General features: G+C 41.7%; 1 protein-coding gene across 2 annotated transcripts in view; it reads right to left on the reverse strand.

Annotated features, from left to right (window-relative positions):
* Window positions 1-21782, reverse strand: part of SPATA48 (spermatogenesis associated 48) — a 42727-nt gene that overhangs the window by 15550 nt on the left and 5395 nt on the right. Inside the window, exons 2-8 of one of the 2 annotated variants that reach the window (XM_045008133.1) lie at window positions 18655-18752; window positions 17459-17535; window positions 13690-13734; window positions 12466-12604; window positions 9602-9669; window positions 8452-8493; window positions 7822-7929 (exon numbers count right to left, since the gene is read on the reverse strand). In XM_045008133.1, coding sequence (XP_044864068.1) covers window positions 7822-7929; window positions 8452-8493; window positions 9602-9669; window positions 12466-12604; window positions 13690-13734; window positions 17459-17535; window positions 18655-18752 — 577 coding nt within the window. The remainder of the gene's footprint in view (window positions 1-7821; window positions 7930-8451; window positions 8494-9601; window positions 9670-12465; window positions 12605-13689; window positions 13735-17458; window positions 17536-18654; window positions 18753-21782) is intronic. The other variant, XM_045008134.1, reaches the window with a different exon arrangement.

A 21782-nucleotide genomic window follows, 5' to 3' on the forward strand; every position in this document is an offset into this window, starting at 1 on the left:
CTACATGCATTTCTGGTTGCCCCATGTAACAAAAGATATACCAGAAATGGAAAAAGTACAGAGAAGGACACAAAAATGATTAGGGTATGGAAAAGCTTCCATGTGAGTAGAGATTAAAAGGACTGGGACTATTCCTTTTAGAAAAAAAGATGACTGAGAGGGATGTGATTGAGGTTTATAAAATAATGAATGGTGTGGAGAATGTGAACAAGGAAGTGTTAATTACCCCTTCACATAACACAAGAACCAGGGGTCACCAATGAAATTAACAGGCAGCAGGTTTTAAATTAACAAAAGGAAGTACTTTTTCATACAAAAAACAGTCTACCTGTGGAACTCGTTATCATGGGATGTTGTGAAGGCAAAAAAATGGATAGAAAAAAATTGGATAAGTTCAAGGAGGATAGGTACATCAATGGCTATTAGCCCAGATGGTCCAGGTCACAGCCCCATGCTCTGGGTATCCCTAAAGTCTGACTGCCAGAAGCTGGAATGGGACGACAGGGGATGGACCATTTGATAATTGCCCTGTTCTGTTCATTCCCTCTGAAACAACTGGCACTGACCACTGTCAGAAGACAGGATACTGGGCTAGATAGACCATCAGTTTTACCCAGTATGGCCATTCTTATGTTCTTATCATTTTCTTTTTATTTATTAGGAGGGTGGGTTTCAAAAGTAGCTAAGGAATTTAGGAGCACAAATCCCATTGAATCTCAGTGGGGCTTGGGTTCCTAAATCACTTTGATGCTTTTGATATCTCTTCCTTTGTGTAACTGGCTCACATGACTTGCCTTACTCTTTGAAAATGCACAGGAATTGGAGTTTCACCAGGAATCAGGCTCTCATTTCTCCCACAGTACACATGTTTGCAACAGGAGTTCATCCGGACATAGCCAGATCAGCAGCCAACAGATCTCATTATGACAGTTGGGGCCAGTTCTTCATAATAGTTCGGCACCCTACAAGCATCCAGCATATTGAATTCTTTTGGAAATCTGGCCCTAACTGTAGCTGTTGATTTATTTTGAAAATCTGGACCGCAGTCCACTTTTCTCATTATCTTGCTACCCATAACTTCTACTTGGCCAGCTATGTAATGTACAAAAACAGCTTCATTATTCATTTTTTTATAAATGAATAAAAAAATCAAGCGAACTAGTTAGTCCAGCTTGTTTCAAACCCCAACGTAGCTCCGGAATAAATGTCAAAGGCTCCAATCTGTCAAAGCACATAAACATGTGCTCAGTTCCATCCCTATAAACAAAGCACTTACACACCTGCGTAAGTCCCATCAGCTACAATAGGACTTATGCAGGAGTGTAAGTGCTTTGATGAATTGCGGCCACAGAGAAGAAATTAAAAAAAGGAAAAGAAAACAAATATGAAAACAGGAAGTAGGGAGATAAGTGCAGAAAGAAAGAGGAAGCCAGACAAAAGTGAGGGGGAGGGACAAGACACAAAGAGCAGACCTAACAGCCATGGTGTTAGTGTTGCCCGCCATACTTTTTGGGGGGCAAAATTACATAGAAAACCGGCAATCAGGGCTGGCTCCAGGCACCAGAGAAGGAAGCAGGTGCTTGGGGCGGCCAATGGAAAGGGATGGCACGTCCGGGTCTTCGGCGGCAATTCGGCGGTGGGTCCTTCAGTTCCTCTCAGAGCGAAGGGCCCGCTGCCAAATTGCTGCTGAAGAATGAAGCAGCGTGTTAGGGCTACCACTGAAGAGCCGCCGATCACGGCTTTTATCTTTTTTTTTTTTTCCTCTTCACCGCTTGGGGCGGCAAAAAAGCTGGAGCTAGCCCTGCCTGCAATAAATAACCAGAACATTTACTTTAGAAGCTCACTTGACTACCACATACAGAGAAAAGTTTTATGTCTGCCTGTTTGCTTCTCTAATGACATGTATTTCAGCCTTTCTTAAAATCCTAGGTACTTCCAGTCCTCGGACATGTGTTCCAATGTAATAAAGATGAAAGAGGAGGGATGGATCAACCCCAATATGTTTATAGCCAGCTCAGGAGTGAATCTGCAAACAAAATGTCCTTAACAATGGCCTACTCAGGACTGGCCTGGTAATATGCAGTGCATTGCCATTTGGGATCTCTTACTGGGTGACGAGGAGCAAGAGATTACATTGAGAAATCAATTTCCAGGTCTCTCTCTTGGCAACGCAGACTGATAATGCTAGGCCACTGAGCCAGACCACAAATATGATTTTGATTAATATAAATATAGGTTCACAAGTTTAGCATCTGTGGCTGAGTCACAGGTTTCTTATATGGGAGTGGGGTTCCACTAGTTATTTTGTGTCTGATTCACACAGGGAAAAAATGGTTTACGAGAACAAATACATCTCTGTATCTTTATTTGTATTTTTAATATACTTTTTTTAATCAAGTTTCTAACAGGCCACGCTTTAAACACTATTATAGAGGAATTATAGTCTTGTGATGAAGGCACTGGACTTGGATTCAGGAAATGTGGGTCTGATTCCTGGGTCTGCCACAAATTCTCTGTCCAACTCAGACAATTCATTTAATATCTCTGCATCTTGGTTTCCCATCTGTAAAGTGGAATAGGACTATTTCCTGGCTACACAGTAATCTCTTCAGGGCAGGGACTATACTATGTCTATGTAGAGCATCTTGCACAAGAAGCCCCCATTCTTGGTTGGGGTCCTTAGGCATTACCACAGTACAAATAATAATGTCCAGAGTTTGTTTTTTTTCCTAATTCCTTTAAAAGTAAAAAGATGGCTTTCTGTTCCCCAAAAGGGGAGAACGGATGGGCCCGAGAAGAATACACCAGCCTGCTCACCACCTCTCTTCCCCTTTGTCTCTGCCACCTGGCCCACTGTCGGCCCCTGAAGTTCTAGTTTCAGATTTGTTACTGCTCTTATGGGTAAATTCTTTCTTGCAGGGCCTGGGGAAGAACATGAACTTGCTCCAGAGCACTACATGAAAGTGATGTCATCACTTTAGTGCTTGACACAGGAATTCCACCTGATCATTAACAAAACTTTGAAAGTGACTTACTGTATAAACTGCTGTGGAAGCAGTGAAAAATACCCAGACCCGGAATGTGGGCAGGGAACATGGTGCTTATTTGGACAGTGCCACCGCTTCAGTTTCAAAGAGTATGTCTACATTGCAATAAAACACCTACGGCTGGCCTATGTCAGCTGACCGGCTTGTGGAGCTCAGGCTGCGAGGCTATAAAACTGCAGTGTAGATGTCCAGGCTTGGGCTGGAATCTGAGCTCTGTGACAGGTGAGGGTCCCTGAGCCTGGGCTCCAGACCAAACCTGGATGTCCACCTGCAATTCTATCGCTCAGCAGACCAAGCCCTGCGAGCCTGAGTCAGTTGACATGGGCCAGTCATGGGTGATTTATTGCAGTGTGGACATACCCAGGGGGTTAACATAGTGACCATACGTTTTAAAAAATGTATTTCAGGATAACTATTTTCTATTCTTTTGTGCTCCAACTCAACCGGAAGTTATGGGTTTAATGCAGATTGGATGAAATTCAGTGTTATGCAGGAGGAAGGACTAAATTATCATAATGGTCACTTCTGCCCTTAAGATCTATACATTTATTATCTTTTATTTAGGCTTAGTGGATATGGTGTGTATAGTAGGGGTCAGATTCTGATCCTCCTAATCACAGCGAATAGCATATTATTCTGCAAGTAGTCCCACTGAAATTAGTAGGGCTACCTGAAGAGTAAGGTGCTACTCAGAGTGAGTAAGGGTAGCAGCACCTGGCACTATTTAAAGTAATGTGCATTCTGTATTAAACTAATAGAGATGACTGGATCTAATGATTACTAGAGAACACAACAAAACCAGCCATCCCCACACCTGTTGCAGACATCTGTTTAGCATTGTGATGCAGGCCCATCTCTCTGACAAGGGGAGTTTGCCTTTTCTGCAGAAGAGAGGGGGAACATTTTAAAAGTTTTTACCGCAATAAATATACCTCTTGTGGTTTCCTTACAAATGTAGACTACCCCTGTTCACTGAAAACTATAGAAAGAAAAGATCTAGCCAATGAGAAACTGTACACAAAAAACAACTTTGTTCCTCTTTTGTTTTACCACCTTTATGTGTTACCCCAGCTTTCCAGGTAAATGCTTCTGACCAGCTCAGCCTGCTTAAGAAAAATTCAGGAAGGCCATAAAGAGAAAAAAAAATGTTTTCAAGTTCATACTACAAGTAAAAGGAAATCATATATTTAATAGACTATAAACAGCTTTTGTAAACTCAGAGGACATCTAGTGGCCAAAGCGAGTAATCACTTGTTTAGCATTAAAACACTCAATCTTATCATAGAAGATCCCATTTTCCGTGACAAAAAAAAAAAATATCCGGTAAAAAACGAACATTAAAATCAGCATTTTTCCATGATTAAAATGAAACACTGAACTTTAGTATCCCTAGCCACAACATATATAGGTATCAGTCGAACTAGGATGACCATTATCAGCAGGAGAAAAAAAACTTTTGTAGTGATTACAGTCGATTACAGTCCTTACAGTCGTTTTTCTCCTGCTGATAATAGCTCACCTAATAGCTCACCTTAATCAATTACTCTCGTTACAGCTGGTATGACAACACCCATTGTTTCATGTTCTCTGTGTATATATAGCTTCCTACTGTATTTTCACTGCATGCATCCGATGAAGTGCGTTTTAGCCCACGAAAGCTTATGCTCAAATAAATTGGTTAGTCTCTAAGGTGCCACAAGTACCTTTTGGGAAATATGATCACTCTAACTTTCAGTAAAATTTAGTTAATATGTTTTCATTTTTTCACAAAATGTAAATACTAAAGATTTTCTGTAAAAATGCAAATTCTGTGTTTTTCCCCATGGCAAATAGCTTTCTAGGACTCCTACTTATTATTCAGAAACAATGCCCCCTTTTTGTTGTTGTTGTTGTTGCTGCTATCTATGGACTTGTTCATTAATATTGCAATGTAACACAGTAATACTAATTTAGGACTGGACTTTTCCTTACTACCCTCTCCTCCACAGAAAAAATGGAATGCTGAATTCTAGAAATTGTTGTCCTTGTAGTATGCCTCAGAAAATTCAACATCTCCTTGTAGTGATTTTGTTAAGGACGTTGTATTAAATAAGTCTGATATGATTTGACTTTTTATTTGTTTAATATTGTGATTCTGTGCATGTCACAAAAGAATACAGCTATATAGCCATGTATGCAGAGGGATAGTGTACATAAACTGCTACATTCTTCTCCAAAACTATTGAGTTCTTATACTTGTTTCTCCCAGAACTTTACCCTGTTATGTTTATTGAAAGTATAGTAAAAAGGTCGAAAGGTTTACAGCTTCAGGAAGATAATACTTAGCAGTAGTATTAGGTGTCCAACTTTATACACTTATGACAAATTTTTTAACTCAGGTGCTTAGTATCAGGCACAACTATTCATATTTAGACACCTAATAAGTGACTGTTTTCAGAAGTGATGAGCACTTCTAGGGCCAATTTCTAGCTCTTATTTTAATCAGTGGGAATTGCTCAGCATCAGCCTTATCTGAAGCACATTAAAATTAATAGAAATAGTTCAAGACTTCAGTGGACTTTGGATTGGAGCCCCTAACTTTGGAAAGTAAAATTTGAAAATGTTGGCCCTAGAAATTGGTATTAAGGGTACGGTGTGCCTGCAGCTCACACTGCAGCTCACACTGCAGCTCCCTGCAGCTCACACTGACTTCATCTGGAGTTCTGGATGTTTAGCCCCTCTGAAAATCAGGCCTGTGATATCTAAAGTTGGCAACCTGAAAACAGAAGCATCCAAACAACCAAACGTAGAAACTACTTGTGAAAAACTGGGTCTGAGGCCATGAGCCAAAACCTCATTGAAATTAATCAGAGGAGTCTTTCAACTGACTCATTAGATGTGGGCAAGGCCCTAATGGCCAGATTTAGACAGGTGCTCAGGCACCTAAACACACAGATAGATGCATAGTGGGATTTTCAAAAGCATCTAAGCAGGTTAAGTCCTAACTTCCATTGAAGTCACCTTTGTAAATCTGGTCCTAAGTGTTTTTCCCTAGTGGATCAACAGCAAAAGAAGGAATATATAATCCCTTATATATAATGTTTTCTGGCTCCAAACACTGTTCCACAGCCAGGGCTGGCTCTACAGTTTTCGCCGCCCCAAGCAGCGCGCCGAATTGCCGCCGTGGGCGGAGGGGGGGGCAGTCCCTGTGCCCCTAGGGCGGCAGGCGCATTTCCGCGGCTGTGGCAATTCGGCGGCAGCTTCTATGTTTAGCTGAAGCCCCCGGACAGCTAAACATAGAAGCTGCCACCCAATTGCCGCCGCCGCGGAAACGCGTGTGCTGCCCTAAGGGCACACAGACTGCCCCCCCACCCGCGGCGGCAATTCGGCACGCTGCTTGGGGGCAAAACAAGGGGGACTCCCGCCCCTTGCAGATTGTGGCCCCAAGCACCAGCTTGGAATGCTGGTGCCTGGAGCCGGCCCTGTCCACAGCCACTGGACCATAAATAACACATTATAAGGGTGTATAGGCACTATCATAAGTAGTCTACACCTTTTGACAGACAACTGTGGGTAGGCTATTACAAACATGTTCTAGCATCATGGATAACACCACACTACTGAGGGATGGATATGAATTTACATATTTAACTTACATTACTACAAATGTTTTCCAATCACAAAGATTTTTTTCTTTACATATTTAAGCCAAGGTCATTTAGCAAAATATCAATTAAACGTTCCATGAAAAGGAGTAAAATAGTTACAAGAAAATGCCCAGATTCCACGTCACTCATTTCTCTTCCATAGGGAATCAACCTGCATTGCCCTAATATCTGCCAGCAGTGGAGTGACAGTATTAAGAAGATGTACAGTATGATATTTGCCATAATGATTCTTATCCAACAGAATATACACTTGGTGAAACACAGGAATTAATGAGGTGGAGAGGTGCTTCTAGTTTATTTATGTTTTTCCAAAGTAACCCATCTATAGAATTGTAAATTAATGAAAACAGAAGCTTCTGCTTAGCTTCATTTTCTCCTGAAGTGCATATTAAAGCAGTTTCAGGAATAATTGTACCACATAATTGTCTAATTTGGATAATGAATAAAAAGAGGTGAGAGAGAAAGAAAAAGCAAGAAATCTGAAAAAGCATCAGATTTCTGAAAGATGGAAAAAGGTCTGTTCTGAATTTCTGAAGGGCCAATTTTATTCCAGTTTTACACTACTTCAACTCTACTTAAATGAGTAACACTGTTCAGCACCAGATTGGAAGTGAGCAATGGAGAATCAAGCCCTAGGGTTCTGTGATGAATTCATTCATATGCTAGGCTGCAGGTGGGAGATATAATCTAACACAAACATGAAGGGTAAAGTTTGCCATACTGTATGAGATAATCCTGTTAGCAAAATCTCCCATCATCTTGTAGCTGCTGCTGTGACTACATTTTATGTATCCAGACAGAATGGTCCTTTAAATTGGCTCAAATGCATTGATCCATGTGCAGTGAAGTTGTGCTCTAATGGCCATTGAAGTCAAAGGCTATTTTTCCTTTGACTGTAATGGCCTTTGGTGTGCTCAGTGAGCCACACAGTGAAATCCCCCTGGTACCTAAAACCCAACAATATTACTTGTGCAACAGACCCTCATACAGGTCCCTCCATTCAGGATACAGAAAATCCTATGTCCTTTCTTGTGTAAGACCGAGGCCTTGGGCCTTTTTCTTCTTTTCAAGATGACTAGAACTCCAGCAGTAGTTATAGTAAAAGCAAGGTAATAGAGGCAACATACTGAGCAGTTCTTGTGTAGCGAGGTTTTGAAGTTCGAACACTGCCAAGAGTAATCACATCTACACTGGCGTTGTCTAGGTCTTCAAAATTCTCTGCACCAATACAGCCACTGTTTGGATAAAAAGGAAATGCAAAGACATATACATTATTCATAAGACAGCTGGCGGAGGCAGCTGAATCATACTTCAAGCTCCACATCTATAGTTATTTATTAAAATGGTCCACAAGAAAATACATGGAGATGAACTATCCTTTGTGCAATAATGTCCCAAGACAAAAACAAACACACAGAACCAGCAGCATATAATTAAGGACAACTCTACCACATATGTGCAGTGATCAGTTTCGGGAAAGCTGGAAGTAACGTGAGAAACATCTGTCATCCCTATTTTTTTCTTTGACGCTTATACTGTGCCACAGTAAAGTATGATACCTTTGAGATGAGGACACAATGGAGCCTCATTCTTAACTCCCACTATTGTAAATGAGGAGTAATTCCACTGAAGTCAGTGGAGTTACCCAAGAATAAGTAGAGGAGAATAGTCAAGCTGCAAACCTTGCATTAGGAAGATGAGACAAATGGGCTGATTGCATTAAATCAAAACTGAAAAAATACATAATGTTTACTTACGTGTAGAGAGGAATATGTTGAGTTCGAGAGCTTGGGCTTACACTGTTAAGAAAAATACAAGTTATATTAGTTATTAGAAAAAAGATGGAATTGATTTAACTGATTATTATGTTAAGCAAACTTTTTATGCAGCAAACATGAAAAGATAAAGATAAAAAGATAAAGAGGAAGTGACTTAGAGACCTCGTTTTGAGGACTCACAGGAGTGGCAGAAGCAAGTCCAAGTTTTGCTTTTGGAATGACGGGGGCGGGAAAGCTCAAAATCAAGTAGTGGTGTGGGGGTGGCATAGATGCTAATGTCCCTATTCAGCCGGCAGAGTTCTGGGTTTTCAAACCATATCACAGGTAACTGCTGCTTTAGTCACTGCGTGGCAAAGCTTTTTAAAAACTGAGCTGCTCTTCAGAGGGAAGCTCAGATCCCATAGACTTCAATGGGACATATATCAATTTAACATCAGGCTTGAATTTGCTCTCTCTCTCTTACTCTGTCCCTCTTGTTCTGAGCCATCACATTAGGGCTTTGCTGTCCTTCCCTTCTCACTCTGTGGACCTGTCTTTTCCCCTCCCGGCCTCACCCTACTGTCTTCTATTTAATCTATCCCTGGCTCACCTCCCATCCTCTCTTTACCTGTCCCTGACTCACCCTCTGAGCCCCTATTAATCTTTCCCTTTCTTTCCCTACTGTTCAGCTTAAATGAATTCTGAGATCATTTCTAACACAACAAAAAAGGACAAAGTCTTGGATTTTGTAAATATGTATATGCTATTTGTAAAATCTCTACAATAAAAATGCACCTGTCAATGAAAAAGTCAGAGGTGCAGCTATTATGTAGTAACTAGCTACTGGGAACCTCTCTAGTCACATTTTCATGTCTAATCCTTCCACAGGAAGCCTGATCTCAGATATTTTTTCAATAAAATTATTAATGGAATATCTTTAACCTTTCTGATTACCAGGGGCGGCTCTACAAATTCGGCCGCCCCAAGCAGTCATGTCTGATTACAGTGTGTTGGTTAAATGTACAATCACTGCAAGCTCAGAGGACATCTGTGTAACTATATTTGAAAAAAGAACTATACCATACACAGAGAGATCCATAAAGGAAACATGATGATTAAAAGACAATAAAAATATAAAAAAGAAACTTACAAATCAATTGGTTTTTGTGGTGAAGTAAAAGATCTTGTTTGAAATCTGTCCCAGAGGCCCCCAACAACCTAGAATCACAATCAGAATGTTTCTTGAAACATGAGCTCTGTGTAACACAATATCATCTAATTAGGTAAGCCCGATATATTTTTATGTGCTGATCCTGCAATCAGATCTGCTGGCCTGTGCAGATCCAATTGCAGGACTGGGCTTTAGTTTCAAAAATATCATTAATTAGACAACCAAAACGTAGTGTAGAGACTAGACCAAATGATATGAAGTTTTGAATCCTCTTTTTTTTGGGAGAGAGACCTGACTAAATTGAATGGAAAACAGGTCAAGTTGTTAACATTTTGGAAGTGTCAGCCAGCTGGGATGAGGGCAGTCTAGCCTAGTGGCCAGGGTCAGAGCCATAGTCTGTCATCAGGAGCCAAAGCCCAGGGTCAAAACTGGAAGCAGAAACTGATTACCAGAGCTGGGGGTCAAGCTGGAGTCCATGGTCAGGAGCCAGAGACAAGGGTCAAACTGGAGGTCAGGAACTGGAGCAAGCAGGGTATCAGGCCAGGAGGGGTTCAAGGCCAGGGCAGGACAGAGGCAAGGCTGGGTGCAAGGCAGGAGCAGCAAGAACAAGGTAACACAGGAGAAGACACAGTGGAGGGCAGGAGTACTGAGAAGACAACAAGCTGTGGCTGCTGCTGGCCTAAGATCCAGCCTGTTGGCCTCTGCAGCCAGTCAGGTTGTGTGGCTAATCAGGCAGCTTGCTGCAGGCCAGTTGCAGACTAGCTCTGCTGCAGGCCCTGATTCCTGACAGGAAGATTCCAAAATGAACTGTGTTTCTCATGCACTTTTCCCTCAAAAAAGTCAGTGATTTAGGTTATAACAAATAAACTCCTCTGTCCTCAGGTAACTTCTAGATTTATAGCAGTGACCTTAGGACACATTTTTTAACAATTTAGAAAAGAGAAAAAAGAAGCCAGTCCCTGTGAAGCCAGCTGAAGTGCTGCTTTCTGAGTCAAGTGGCAAAGTCTGCTCTATGAATACTGTGACCCTGCTTTTTACTTTTGAAAACTAAAGGAAACATCCTTGCATTTGTGAGCATAAATCCCATAGTTTTGGTACTGATTTTCTAAGCAGCCTGATGCATGCCTCATGACACTTTGTCTTCTGATTTGTGACATATTTGCATGCAAGCTATTTGATTGGGGAAGTAAATAAGCTACAGGTTTTGTGTGTAAAGCAGAGGGAGGAAATTTCCCACACTGTACACCCAAAAGTGCCTCAATCTTGTCCTGACGGGGTGAGAGAATAGCTCACACTCATGCCAATTCAAAACTTGGCCTCTGTTAGCTGCTAATGGTGCCAATTAGTATAAATTGTAATAGCATTTTTTTGTCACTTGAACATTTGCCCACTGGGAACTAGATGGAGACCCAGTTCAAACAGGTCTTTTAGCAGTAATCACAGGGGAACATTTCTTCACCACATTTAGAGTGGTACCACAGTGGTGAAAGTCTCTATACAACTCTACCCCGATATAACGCGACCCGATAGAACACGAATTCGGATATAACGTGGTAAAGCAGCGCTGGGGGGGGGGGGCGAAGGGGCTGCACGCTCCAGCGGATCAAAGCAAGTTCGATATAATGCGGTTTCACCTATAACGCAGTAAGATTTTTTGGCTCCTGAGGACAGCATTATATCGGGGTAAAGGTGTATTTCATTATCGATCTCCTAAGCAATCCAATCCTGTCTCACTCTAATAAAGGGGACTATATGTTTAATATTATGTTACAGTTAATATTTCTTAAAAATATAGGTGAGATAAAACTATGGGCCTGATCCAATGCACGCTGAAATCAATAAAAAGCAAGTCTGGTCAAAAATTCTCCTTTATGGGATGGGCTCCTTGTTCAGACTACGTCTCCCATAATGCACCATGGTGAGTGATGACTGAGATATAACAACCTGGAGGAGAGACTGTGGTGCATCACAGAAGATGTAGTACAGCGAGAGGAGGTCCAGGTTATAGAGGAGAATCAGAGCACATGTAATTTTAACTAACCACCAACATGGCAAAACCACAACAGCATTTCCAAACCAAAAAAAAAAATGTTTTCAATTGAAATAACGGAAAGTCAAAACTTTTTGTAGAAAATTTCAACTAAAACTATTTTTTCCCCATTTTCACTGACATTTTTAATGGAAAAGAGCCCATTTCTGCCCAGCTCTAAAGAAAAGGTTCTGATTGACTTCAGCGGGCATTGGATTTGCAGTAAATGGCTTTTGTGGCTTGTAAATGCTCCATTTTCACATCCTTGAATTCTCATTAACTGACTCATTTACTAACCCCTTTCTTTTTCAGATACTATGACTACGTCTTCACTACCCGCCGTATCGGCGGGTAGCAATCGATTTCTCGGGGATCGATATATCACGTCTCATCTAGACATGATATATCGATCCCCGAATGAGCTCCTGTCGACTCCGGAACTCCACCAATCTGAACGGCGGTAGCAGAGTCGACATGGGGAGCCGCAGACGTCGATCCCGCACCATGAGGACGGTAGGTAATTCGATATAAGATACTTCGACTTCAGCTACATTATTCACGTAGCTGAAGTTGTGTATCTTAGATCGATTTCCCCCCGTAGTGTAGACCAGCCCTAAGTAACAAAACAAAAGATAGGCTTTAGCCATCAAGTCAGGATCCAGTTTTGGACTTTCCCAAACTATGGGGATGTTTGGATTTAAGGTATTGGTTTGGGCCTATTTCTAAAAGGTTAATATGACCTGAAGGCCGTACTTGATGCTGTATTTCATTAGCAAAAACCACAAACTGTTATTTTAAAAAAAGGTTCACTGACTTGGCTTATTTCTGGTGCAGGATTGTATCTCTTTATTGTAAAACACTGGGAGATGGGATCAGCCATCATTTCTACTGTTGATTCTGGCTGTGGGATTTTGGGTGGTAATATCTTATCCCAAGGAACTTCTTCATAAGCTCTAGACCATTAATAAAAAGAAGAAAAGGAACATATTTAAAACAATCATTATAAGTGATGCATGGTGTGACGTATAACTAGGGGATTAAAATGTACTTTGCATGTGAGGATTAGATTTTGTAATGCAATCTCCTAATAGTCTGCTAACATATTGGATCTGCACATTAGAACATATTTCAGGAAACTGTAGAGAAAGAGTGATTTTTTTTTCTTGATGGCCAGTGAAAGAGAATGAATGACAAAAACTTGCCTCCTGGGAGAGGAATTTTTGGCACACTGTGAGCTACTAAAGCTACTTAAAGTGGCCATATTTGTCTTACCAAAATATCCCTTACTTTATGGGAAGGAGCATTGAGTTAGAAGCCAGGAGATCTTCTCTTCCACTGAATGCCCTTAGCAGGCTCCACACTTTCCACACCTCCTTTACAAGAGGCAAATACCATATCTCCTCATCTTGCAAATGGAGTAAATAAGGACCAGAGAGGTGGCCCAATATTGGATGACGTTGGTGGCAAAGTTTGGGAGTAAAATACAGGTCTCAGATGACAGTGCAGAATCTCATCTACAAAGCCATAGTGCCTCTCTGAAAAAAAAAAGTACCTATCTATGTTAAGCTTTTATACTGTCGTCCACTAACATAGTATATGAGCACCTTCCATGTAAAAAACAGCAATAGCAAAATCTCTAATGGATTTCATGGAATCTCTGGCACATCTCAATTTTTGGTGTCAAAACTCTGCTTGGGTTAGGGCTTTTTGGGGGGGCGGGGAAAGCAGGAGAATTAGTAAAGGTTTGGCCATAAATGGGGTGTTTGAATTGTATCACTTATGATGGAAAGGTTTTCTCAAAGAAGAAGGCCTTGGAACATTTCCTAAAGAATCAGATCTAGGTGTTTGGGTAAGCTTTTAGGAAGGTGGTGCTATTCCTATATGCCCACCTTTGTCATGCATCTTTACATCCACAGATTAAAATGTGCATGTAAGTGTAAATCATCATTAGCTACATTTTTCAGAAAAAAACTATGGATAAGAAGCATGTCCTAGTTGGGATAGTATGTTGTTTCTTTTCAAGCAACATTATACAAACCCTTCGGTGTATCCCGTCAGCGTGGTCCATGGAATTCCGTTCTGGCTGCCAGGATTTGTGGAACATTTGTGTTAGATTTTCAGCATAGAATAAAGTCATATGCAACCTGCTATTAGCTCATTATGTTAAGCAAAAATGATAATACCCTCACTCTAGGGAAGACAGTTGTTTACAAGGTTAGAAGACATTAAAGAGTTTGTAATATGATTAAGTAACTGCTAGTGAAAGGAATAGCAAAGCCTCTAGTACCAGCACATCTAAGATGAGCTATAAAATATTGTTCTATCATATAAATTTATGACCAAAATGGATGCTTCTTTTAAGTAAGGCCCTATGAAATCCAATTTATTATTGTAGATTTTCGGATTTATTATTTTCTGATTGTGTTTGTTTCCATTTAAAAAAAAGTTATTTCTTTATAATTTTTAATCAATTTTTTGATACATTGACAACAATTAAGTAGCCTTCCTTTAAATGCACAAAAATGTTCAGAATTGGATTGCAATAGGAAAAACTGATTTTACCAAAAAAAAACACCCTACAATTGCAACAAATATATAGTGAAAGTAACACATTCTAAATCACTTTTAAAAGTAGCACTCAGTAATATGACCAAACTGACATTATTGAACAGTAACCAAGAAGTCCACAGAAGAGCCTCTTACAGTAACAATTTAACTGAATTCATATTTGAATAATTAAAATATAAAAAAATAATGCACTAAACATAAAATAGTTCATTGTTAGCATTCATTGTGCTTTTAAAATTAAACTCTGTACTTTCAACCTTCCTACATTCTGAAGGAATGCTTCAATTAATTTCAAATTTGATTAAATAATTTCAAACTATCAAATTAATAGTTTATTGCTGAGTAGCAATACAAAGTGACAAACTTCAATGTCATTATTTTTGCCATATCTGGCAGACATCTCCATTGTGATACATTATGGTTAGCCTGCTGGTGTTTTCCTCGGAAATTGATTCCCTCTTGTCGACAAGTAGATTTTAATATTTACTAAAGCTCCTCTCTGTGGCTACAGAGCTGACATGGAAGATGATGTAAGGTAGGGCAGCCTCTGCTACTTTCGGCACTCGTCCCTTCATAACCCATATATATGCAGTCTCCTTTTGTGGGTCTTTGAGAAGGGGGACACTGATACCACATAAAGGAGCATGAAGAAGTTCTTTCAATGAACCTGTGCTCGCTTGGGCACTGAATACTTTTATTAACACAGTGCCCCATGGGAATTTCAACTTCTCCCTTAATGTGATGCCAATGTCCCAGAGGAGCACATCAGCTCCTGACATGAAAATCACACAGCAAGGGACTGAGTTCTCAGAAACTGCCCTTAAATCCCGGATGCGAGCCCTTCTCCCCTAGTCCTCTGCACTCTCTCCCCATACCCATGGGCGCCAACTTATATGGGCCCCTGGGGCTTTAGCCTCAGGAATATTCACAGACAGGGGCTCTGCTCCAGCAATATTTGGAGCTAGGTTTCTCCCCTGCTCTGCGCTGCCGGCAGCCCAGAGCCCTTTAAATCCCAGCCGCGGCTGGGAGTCAGAGGGCTCTGGGCTGCCTGCAACCGCGGGGATTTAAAGGGCTGCCTGCAACCACGGCTGGGATTTAAAGGGCTCTGGGCTCCCCGCCGCAGCGGGCAGCCCAGAGCCCTCTGATTCCTGGCCACGGCTGGGATTTAAAGGGCTCTGGGCTCCCTGCCGCAGCGGGCAGCCCAGAGCCCTCTGATTCCCGGCCGCGGCTGGGATTTAAAGGGCTCTGGGCTCCCCGCGGTTGCAGGCAGCCCAGAGCCCTCTGATTCCCGCCCGCGGGTGGGATTTAAAAGGCTCTGGGCTCCCCGTGGTTGCAGGCAGCCCAGAGCCCTCTCATTCCCGGCCGCGGCTGGGATTTAAAAGGCTCTGGGCTCCCCGCCGCAGCGGGCAGCCCAGAGCCCTCTGATTCCTGGCCGCGGCTGGGATTTAAAAGGCTCTGGGCTCCCCGTGGTTGCAGGCAGCCCAGAGCCCTCTGATTCCCGGCTGCGGCTGGGATTTAAAGGGCTCTGGGCTCCCCGCTGCAGCGGGCAGCCCAGAGCCCTCTGATTCACGGCCGTGGCTGGGATTTAAAAGGCTCTGGGCTCCCCGCCGCAGCTTTCAACACCTCAAAATTCAGGAGTGCTCAAGCTCGGTTTGGGCAGCTTTTACTTCATTTCTCCCAAATCAGTTTCCCCTGCAAGGTGCCAACTGAAGGTGTTGGAGAAGAGAGAGATTGGGTGGCCTCCTAATGCCTGGAAAAGAGACAAAGGCCAGAGGAGGGAGTGTCAGTGCCTGTGCGGACTTCTGGGAAGTGCACGGTGTGGAAGGGGATGCTGTGATGCTTTGGAACAACTCCATACAAAGCCAGTCAGGACTCTGGGGGAGCCTCCTCTCTCGGAGCATACTGTCTCCAGGGCAAGAAGCTTACACCTTCCTGGGTCTGACCTCGGAGCATTCAGCATGCCCTTCCACGTCATGCACTTTCCAAAGTGAGTCTGCCCAGGCTGGTCCTGGGGCAACCAGAGGGCCCTGCACCCCAACTCCGCAGTCAGATGTGACTCTCAGCCAGACAGTAAAATAGGTGGTTTATTAGATGACGGGAACACAGTTTAAACAGAGCTTGTTGGTACAGAAAACAGAACCCCTCTGTCAGGTCCATCTTGGGGGGTGGGGAGCCCAGAACCAAGTTCTGGGTCTCTCCCCATTTCCCCAGCCAGCTCCAAACTGACACTCCCTCCTCTGGCCTCTGTGTCTCTTCCGGACAAGGAGGCTACCTGATCTCTTTGTCCCCAACACCTTCAGTTGGCATCTTGCAGGGGAAACTGAGGCACCCACACAGTATTCAGAGAAAATATTAAGAACATTCCCACTTCATCACAACAGGTGCAACAAAATATAATACTGTATATTGAAGTAGGCAAGTGCTGCTTCTGACTTTCCACTTTTAATTGACCCTTGTAATCTTGTGGCACTGACGCGTTGTAGCTTCATTTTATATCGGCTTACAGGGCGGGAGCGGGGGGGCACCACCATTTTGGGTCCCACCAAAAATTATACAAACCTGCCGCCTATGCCCATACCCTCTGCACCTACTCCCCATGCCTCCTGCATTCTTAGCCCCCTGCACACACCCCACTCCATCCCGCTGGTCTCTTATCTCCAGTGGCTGCACATGGCTTAGCCCTGCTGCCTGTCTGCTGCTGCGGTCCTAGTGCTGGGGAAAGCCTGGGTTCCATGTTATTGTTTTAATTCCACGATTCCATCCATGTTCTTGTTAATGCGGATTTCATTGGGCCCTATTTTAATCAGAAAATTTGGGTGGAAGCAGACAACTCTGTGACAAACACAGGCAATGGGAGAAATAAATATGAGCATTTATTTTCATGGGAAAGGAAAAGTCTAAAGTAACACACAATTTGTAATGAAATTGCCCCATAAACGGTGTTGGGGTTTGAGGAACAGGGACACCTGACATAGATTCACTGGCAGCAGTTATTCAGAGCCTTCCCTAATCGAAATATAAAAGGAATAGAGAGCATTGTCCGCATATACCCTGCCTGCTGCCAGTTTTGAATTTCTGCATGTATTGTAACTACTCCTTCCAACATCTGCAGTTTAGGGTTGTAGGAAAAACTTAATGAATTTCTTAAATGTACAGCTACTGAAAGATGAATGGACGAAGAAGGTGAAGTATATGAAGTAACAAAAAAAAATCTCTTCTTGATAGAAACAGTTGCTCACTTTTGGGTACTTGAGATGTAGAAATAGTCCCTTGCTTTTTCTTCTCGCCAACTTGCAGAAGGAGGATCACTTGATTTCTAGAGCGAACATGAGAGAGAGCATATGGCAGGATGCCCAAATTAGTTTTGGGAAACTCATGAACACTCATAAAATTCTGAACTTTTTTTTTCTAAAGATGAACTGAGCAGGATTTATGGTCTCTTCCTGTAGACATTTAATCTCCTTTAATATCAAAATGTGAAACAAGTAGTTTCACATTCTTCACAAACTATCCCACTTCCACCACACAAGACTATGCAAAATGCCTCTTTATTTGGCTCTGCTTCCTGCGTGTTTTACTGATATTTCTGATTCAATGTTCTCACTCATCTCATCTCATCTGAAATGTACCAGCTCACTCCATTTTTAACATTCTTTGGGAATGGCAGTGCAAACTTACCTTTCTCAGCCCCTGAGACACACCTATTATAGTGTATGTTGGTTGCTACCAGAAAAAATTATGTTCTTGGGCCCCAATCCAGCAAAGTACTTAAGCATGTGTGTAACTAGAAGCATGTGAATAGTCTCATTGATTTCAAATAAGATCAGGGCCTTGATGTGGAAGGATGAAGGACCACTGGACTTTTCACTATAGAATTGTACTGTTGGAAGTTAATTGTTTGATGCTAAAGACTAAAGGGGAAGTAAGTGATATAAACAAGGTATGCTTATTTCAATTTCAGTTGTATCACATGATGTAAATTCTGGAAATCTGCATCAGCTATGTGTGTGGTGTGGGCATGTAAGTATATATATGCCTTCTGCATATTATTATTATTTAGCTTATAGCAGTACTTAGAAACCTCAGTCAAGGATCAGAGCTGCATGTAGTTGATGAAATCATCTCACCAGTATGAATCTTACTTTTAAGCATTCATTCAAGGTTTGTGATAAAAGAAGATTTAAAAAAAATCAGGGGCAGTGGTCAATATTACAAAGTGAGTATGTCAATGGGATACTATGCTTATTTCACTGTAATTAGACTAGGAAAAGAATGTAGAATCCTAGATTATACCACTGCATGGTAAATGTTGGCAAAAGTTGATTTTGAATATTGACCACTATAGCTCTGAAGACTGGACGTTTGCAGATTTAAAAGTCTGTTCTGTCATCCATGCTTGTATAATCATTGAAACAAACAGTACCAGACACACTACCTTAAGTTTTGGGTCCACATGAAATGCAAAGCTATGAATTTGAAAAGAATCTCTTTGTTTAGATGAAGCAGGAGTAACTTTCATTGGACTTGTCCAACCTGAAAGAAAAGACTTGGTATTGTGCTATTCATTCTACAGCTCTACTTAATTTCTTTAACAGTAATTAAACAAATGAAATGAAATAGTTTGTACATTACCATAAAGATTATAATACAGTATATCCATATATATTTACCCATTCCTGACTCTTTAGAGAGAGTTACTTAGAGGCTTTCAGCAAAATAAATTCAAGTAAAATGCAGCTGAAAGAAACAATAATTAGCATTTCATCTGCTGTGATTTGTCCCTACTTAACAAAATGCAATGTATCATAAATGAAAGTGAAGCTATCTTATTTAATATACAGGAAAAATATCAAAATCAGTAATTATGGTAAAACTTCACTAGGAAGTTATCTATATAGTGAGCTCTTGCACAGCAAGCCAGGGTATGAATCTACAACACTCCAGCTTGCTGCACAGCAACATCCCATATGAACATTACTATAGCACAGTGGAAATCATCCCCATTTGCCTCAGTGTGTTGTGAATTTCAAAGGCTAGTTGGGACCAGGTAAATTCAACACACCCATGTGGGAACCTAGCTCTGAATAGTTTTATTCCTGTAATGCTGTAATTAATTGGTATGTATGCATACTATTGCCCTCTACTGCCGAGAAGCAGACCTGCTTATATACACATAGGCACTGTCTACTGGTTATGCAAAAACATTGTTCCTTCAGCTCTTTGGTTAAAGAACGTAGATTTGGTGCCAAAGGCTGGGAGCACTATTCCTCATGCTGTATAGATAAAGTAAATATAACAGCTATGCTGCATGCATGTCTTATACAGAAGACACAGATAGCTCTGTTACATTTGCTTTACTAATTGAACTAGGGTGACCAGATAGCAAACGGGTATTAGGAGCCTATATAAGAAAAAGACCCCAAAATCGGGACTGTCCCTATAAAATTGGGACATCTGGTCCCCCTAAATTGAACACACATTTTTAGAGATCTGCTGTATGTTATAATTTGCTATTTTCACGTCTGGTTTTTGCTGTTAGGATAATAAATCTTCTAACTGTTCTCTCTCTCTCTTTCTAGTTTCTGTGGAGAGATTCAGCATAGGTGGAGTAATTCTGGTCCAGTACTCAAGTGTCTGGAGGTCCCAATGTCCCTCCTCGTCTTGCTCATCCCACAGGATTGAAGATGGCACAGTCTGGCCTCTCTGGACCACGTTGGGAACTCAATGGCTTGGTTGCACGACACTTTTATTTACCAAGAACTTAATGATCCTATCAGAGCTGGTTTGCTATTTGAAGTTGGCCTTCACTCATCACATCGCAGGGATCAATGATGTGTATAATACATTTTGGGTCCATTTTATTTGTCTTATGTTTTCTGAGCCTGAACCTCTTTAGGGTGCATTTGAGTCACAGTTTCAAGATTTTCTGCACAACTACAAGAACTAAACAATTGGTTGGTTTTTTTGTTATTTTTTTAAGTGAAAGTTGTGGTTCTTATGTAATCACATAAAACCAGGAGCTGAGGCTTTATGAAAAACACCTAATATTGCGAGAGTCACAAAAAAGAAGAGTTGGCAACAGTGCGATCCTCTTGTGAAAGTGATGCACTGTACCGGACATCCACTGAAGTCAATGGAAGTGTTGGTATTGATTAGGGAGGAGGGATAGCTCAGTGGTTTGAGCATTGGCCTACTAAACCCAGGGTTGCGAGTTCAATCCTTAAGGGGGCCATCTGGGGCAAAAATCAGTACTTGGTCCTGCTAGTGGAGGCAGGGGGCTGGACTTGATGACCTTTCAAGGTCCCTTCCAGCTCTAAGAGATAGGATATCTCCATTTTTTCCCCCCTTATAAAGGGAGCAGGGAGCAGGACCCTAACAGCAGGTAATGCTGTTCACATGCCTCCTTGTTGAAGTGATTGAAGCCCTAGAGGTAAATCATTTAGTCGAGCATAAATGTTTTTTTAAATCCCTGTGTAAACTGTACTGTACTACTCTATATAACTGAAAATAAATATACCCCATGGCCATTCTCCTCCTTTCTCTACTCCTATCCAACAAATTGAAGCTACAGATCAGCCACTGAAAAATGATTTCAGAGAAACATAAAAATAAAAATGGTAGTTTAAATTGTAAAGACTTTCATGATAGGAGAAGCAACAGGGAAGGACTGGGGCTGCTGAAGACACAAAGAATTTCTCTGTTACTTGGTACCAGTGAAAAACTATCACACAATGAAATATGTAACTGTAAATCATAATAATCAAATCCCTTGAGGAAATACAATTGGTTTTACTAATAGGGCAAGGTCCTCAAGGGATTACTTTGGATTTTTACGCAGTACTTTCTTGATGAGCTACTTACAGGATTAAGAGGAAGCACACTATTACACGTTTCAATGCATGCTTGATAATTATTTAAGAACATATGTTGCTAAGAACATTTTATTTTGGTTAGTACCAGCTGGCATTTTTCAATTATTGGTTAACTCTGTTTATACTGCAGTACAAGGTAATGATTGTGAACTATGTAAACTATGGTAATTTGGGTGAGTGATTGGCCAGGCTTGATCTTTTTTTAAAAAGTTTTCATTTTATGTTTCTGGCCTTTTTTGGTTTTGTTTACATTTTTGTCTCTGATTGTCCCCATTTCCTTTTCTTCGTAACTGCAGGTAAACACCTCGTCTGGCTAGATAGCTACATCATTGCACAGGGCAGGGCCAGTGGGGGTAGTGCTTCCTTTCCATCTGCTCTTTGAGAGGCAAGGGAGTGGGGTATTTACCCAGATCTGCCTGGAGAGAGGTTTCCGGGGGTGGGCAGAACTCCTCTCCCTCCCTCCCAGTGGCAGATCAAAGGACTGCTGGGAGGCGAGTGTAGCGGACCACAGTCAGCTCGACAGCAGCAGGAATAGGGTGCTCAGTGCTCAGAGGTGGGGTCAGTAACAAGACCCTAATGCTCGCATCTAATGTTCCCTTACTCTCTCCCATCTTCTTATGGTGTTTGCTCTTCCCCCCCAATTCCTAGGGGTGCCTCAGATTCCAGTGGGGGATGGGGGTCACAAATGCTC

The sequence above is a fragment of the Mauremys mutica genome, chromosome 2, assembly GCF_020497125.1.
Source record: "Mauremys mutica isolate MM-2020 ecotype Southern chromosome 2, ASM2049712v1, whole genome shotgun sequence".
NCBI classification, from domain to species: Eukaryota; Metazoa; Chordata; order Testudines; family Geoemydidae; genus Mauremys; species Mauremys mutica.